Source organism: Lipotes vexillifer, unplaced genomic scaffold (assembly GCF_000442215.2).
Source record: "Lipotes vexillifer unplaced genomic scaffold, Lipotes_vexillifer_v1.1 scaffold395, whole genome shotgun sequence".
Classification (NCBI taxonomy): domain Eukaryota; kingdom Metazoa; phylum Chordata; class Mammalia; order Artiodactyla; family Lipotidae; genus Lipotes; species Lipotes vexillifer.
The window spans coordinates 6,757,482-6,759,832 of record NW_006797390.1 but is presented as its reverse complement, the minus strand read 5'-3'; the positions used below and the strand labels follow the sequence as shown (position 1 = coordinate 6,759,832).

The following is a 2,351-nucleotide window of genomic DNA, read 5'->3' as shown; positions in this document are numbered from 1 at the left end:
AAAAAAAAAAAAAAAAAAAAAAGGGAAAAAAAAATTGCTCATCTTTGCCAAAAAAAAAAGAAAATTAGAATGACACACTGGAGGAACAGACCAGTAGCTAATAAAAATCATTTACCTTTGGGAATGGGGAACGGTTTGAAGAGGGATAGAGGTGAGACTCTGAATACGTCTTGCTCTGTAGTTTCGACTTCTGAACCATACAGATGTGGACATTTTTAAGAACATAAAGTAAAAAGGCAAACTAAAATTGAAAACAAAACCCGAAAGCCTACCTCCCTATCAAACTCAGAGTATAGTATAGCCACACAGAGAAAAGCTTGACTTCAAGTGACTTTACATCACTAATGACCACATATCCTTAGTGGGGTACTTTAAAGGCAAAAAATAAATGCATGTAAATGAATTCAACCAGTAGTTTCTTGTTAGAATACTGGTATAATTTTTTTTTTGTCGGGGGGAAGCTGTGCAGCATGTGGGATCCTAGCTTCCCGACCAGGGATCAAACCTGTTCCCCCTGCACTGAGAGTACAGAGTTTTAACCACTGGACCACCAGGGAAGTCCCAGAATACTGGTATAATTTTGAAACTATTTTAAGTATATTCGAGATAGAGCAAATAAGTAATTATGTTAATGTGATAAGAAATCAAACTGCAGCTTAACAGATACTACATAAGGTCAAGTAAAATGACTGAGTGATTTTGATACAGAAAAGTCACTGTGGACTCAGAATGTCTGAAAACTATTCCCTAGGTCTGTCCCCTGAAGTGGCCTATAAACGGTGATGACCCAGGAGCACTAGGAACGCCCTAGCTCCCAGATGTTGGTTTCTAAGTACCGATCCCCATTTGAAGAAACCAGGGCACCCTGGACAAATGAATGATTCCAGGTCTGGGGCAAGGAAAGTGTTAAGGTGAGCCCGGGACATTTTTTGTGCTGAAAGCAGGGAAGCATCCGAAGACTAAGGGGGCCATGTCAAAGGGACCAGAGCAGCATGAGGGGTTCCCACAGGCCAAGTCTCAGAAAATCTGAGCGTCAAAAACAGTGACTATGGGCTTCCCTGGTGGCGCAGTGGTTAAGAATCCACCTGCCAATGCAGGGGACACGGGTTCGAGCCCTGGTCCAGGAAGATCCCACATGCCACGGAGCAACTAAGCCCGTGCGCCACAATTACAGAGCCTGCGCGCCACAACTTCTGAGCCCACGTGCCACAACTACTGAAGCCCACGTGCCTAGAGCCCGTGCTCCGCAACAAGAGAAGCCACCGCAATGAGAAGACTGCGCACTGCAATGAAGAGTAGCTCCCACTCACCACAACTAGAAAAAGCCCACGCGCAGCAACGAAGACCCAGCGCAGCCAAAAATAATTAAAAAACAACAGCAACAAAAAACAGCAACTATAAATGATTCTAATACACCAGTGAATAAAAGTCTACTTCTATACATAGGAAAGAAAAATGGAAAAATAATACAGCTACAGGGGTGACTCTACAGGAAGCTGAGGTTGGGAGCTGACGGCTTGAGGAGGTTGAAGAGCCCTTGCCTTTCAGCCAGTAAGTCTTGGTTCTAAGACACATCCTAAGGAAGTGACCGTTGTGCAGAGATGCAATTGTATCTCCCACTCTACCGTCTAAAACAGAAGAACTACAAATCGCCTAGATACCTGACAAAAGAAGGGTGGTCGCATGTAATAGACTCACATAACAGAATAAAGTGCAGCCAGAGTTGGGCAGAATAAATGCATATTTGCTGACAAGGAAAAATGCTGAAGATGCTTTGCTGCTGAATGAGAAAAGCAAATTATAACAGCAGCATGTGGAGATACCATTTTTGTTTTTTTTTTTAAATATGTATGTGTATTTGTAAAAACTATGAATACAAAGACCATTGTAACGATATACACCAAAATGAATCTTTTGTTGGTGGAATTATGATCTATTTCCTGTTTTTGCTTGTCTCTGCTCCCTACAATGAAAATATAACAGTTTCCTAAATATGTATACTAAAACTTAAATTTATAAAAGAAAGAGAAGGTTGTATCTATGGTGGCTACAGGAATGGAAAGGCACTCCATCTGGGTCTGAAACTCCAGAATGGCTTTCTCTGGAGAACTGGCTACAGAAACACCAGGGCAGGGCAGTGCCCACCCCACCCCAGACCCAGCCACAAGACAGTACAGCAACGCCACCTGGTGGACATAGCTTGGCTGGCTCAAGCTAACCCCTTTCTGGTTGGGGGACTCACAGGATGGGAAGAGGCCTGATGCTACATCCTCCCCATCCCAGCAGCTGGGCGTGAGAGGCTGGGCCGTGTCCTTACCGGTTGCATGGTGCCCCCTGCAAGGACCACCGCT

General features: G+C 44.0%; 1 protein-coding gene across 2 annotated transcripts in view; it reads right to left on the bottom strand.

Annotated features, from left to right (window-relative positions):
* The window catches only part of DDX11 (DEAD/H-box helicase 11), a 27,310-nt gene that overhangs the window by 4,398 nt on the left and 20,561 nt on the right, over nt 1-2,351 (bottom strand). For both annotated transcript variants that reach the window (XM_007469463.1, XM_007469464.1), the window contains exon 18: nt 2,318-2,351. This exon is cut by the window's right edge and continues 8 nt beyond it. In XM_007469463.1, the coding sequence (XP_007469525.1) occupies nt 2,318-2,351 (34 nt within the window). The remainder of the gene's footprint in view (nt 1-2,317) is intronic.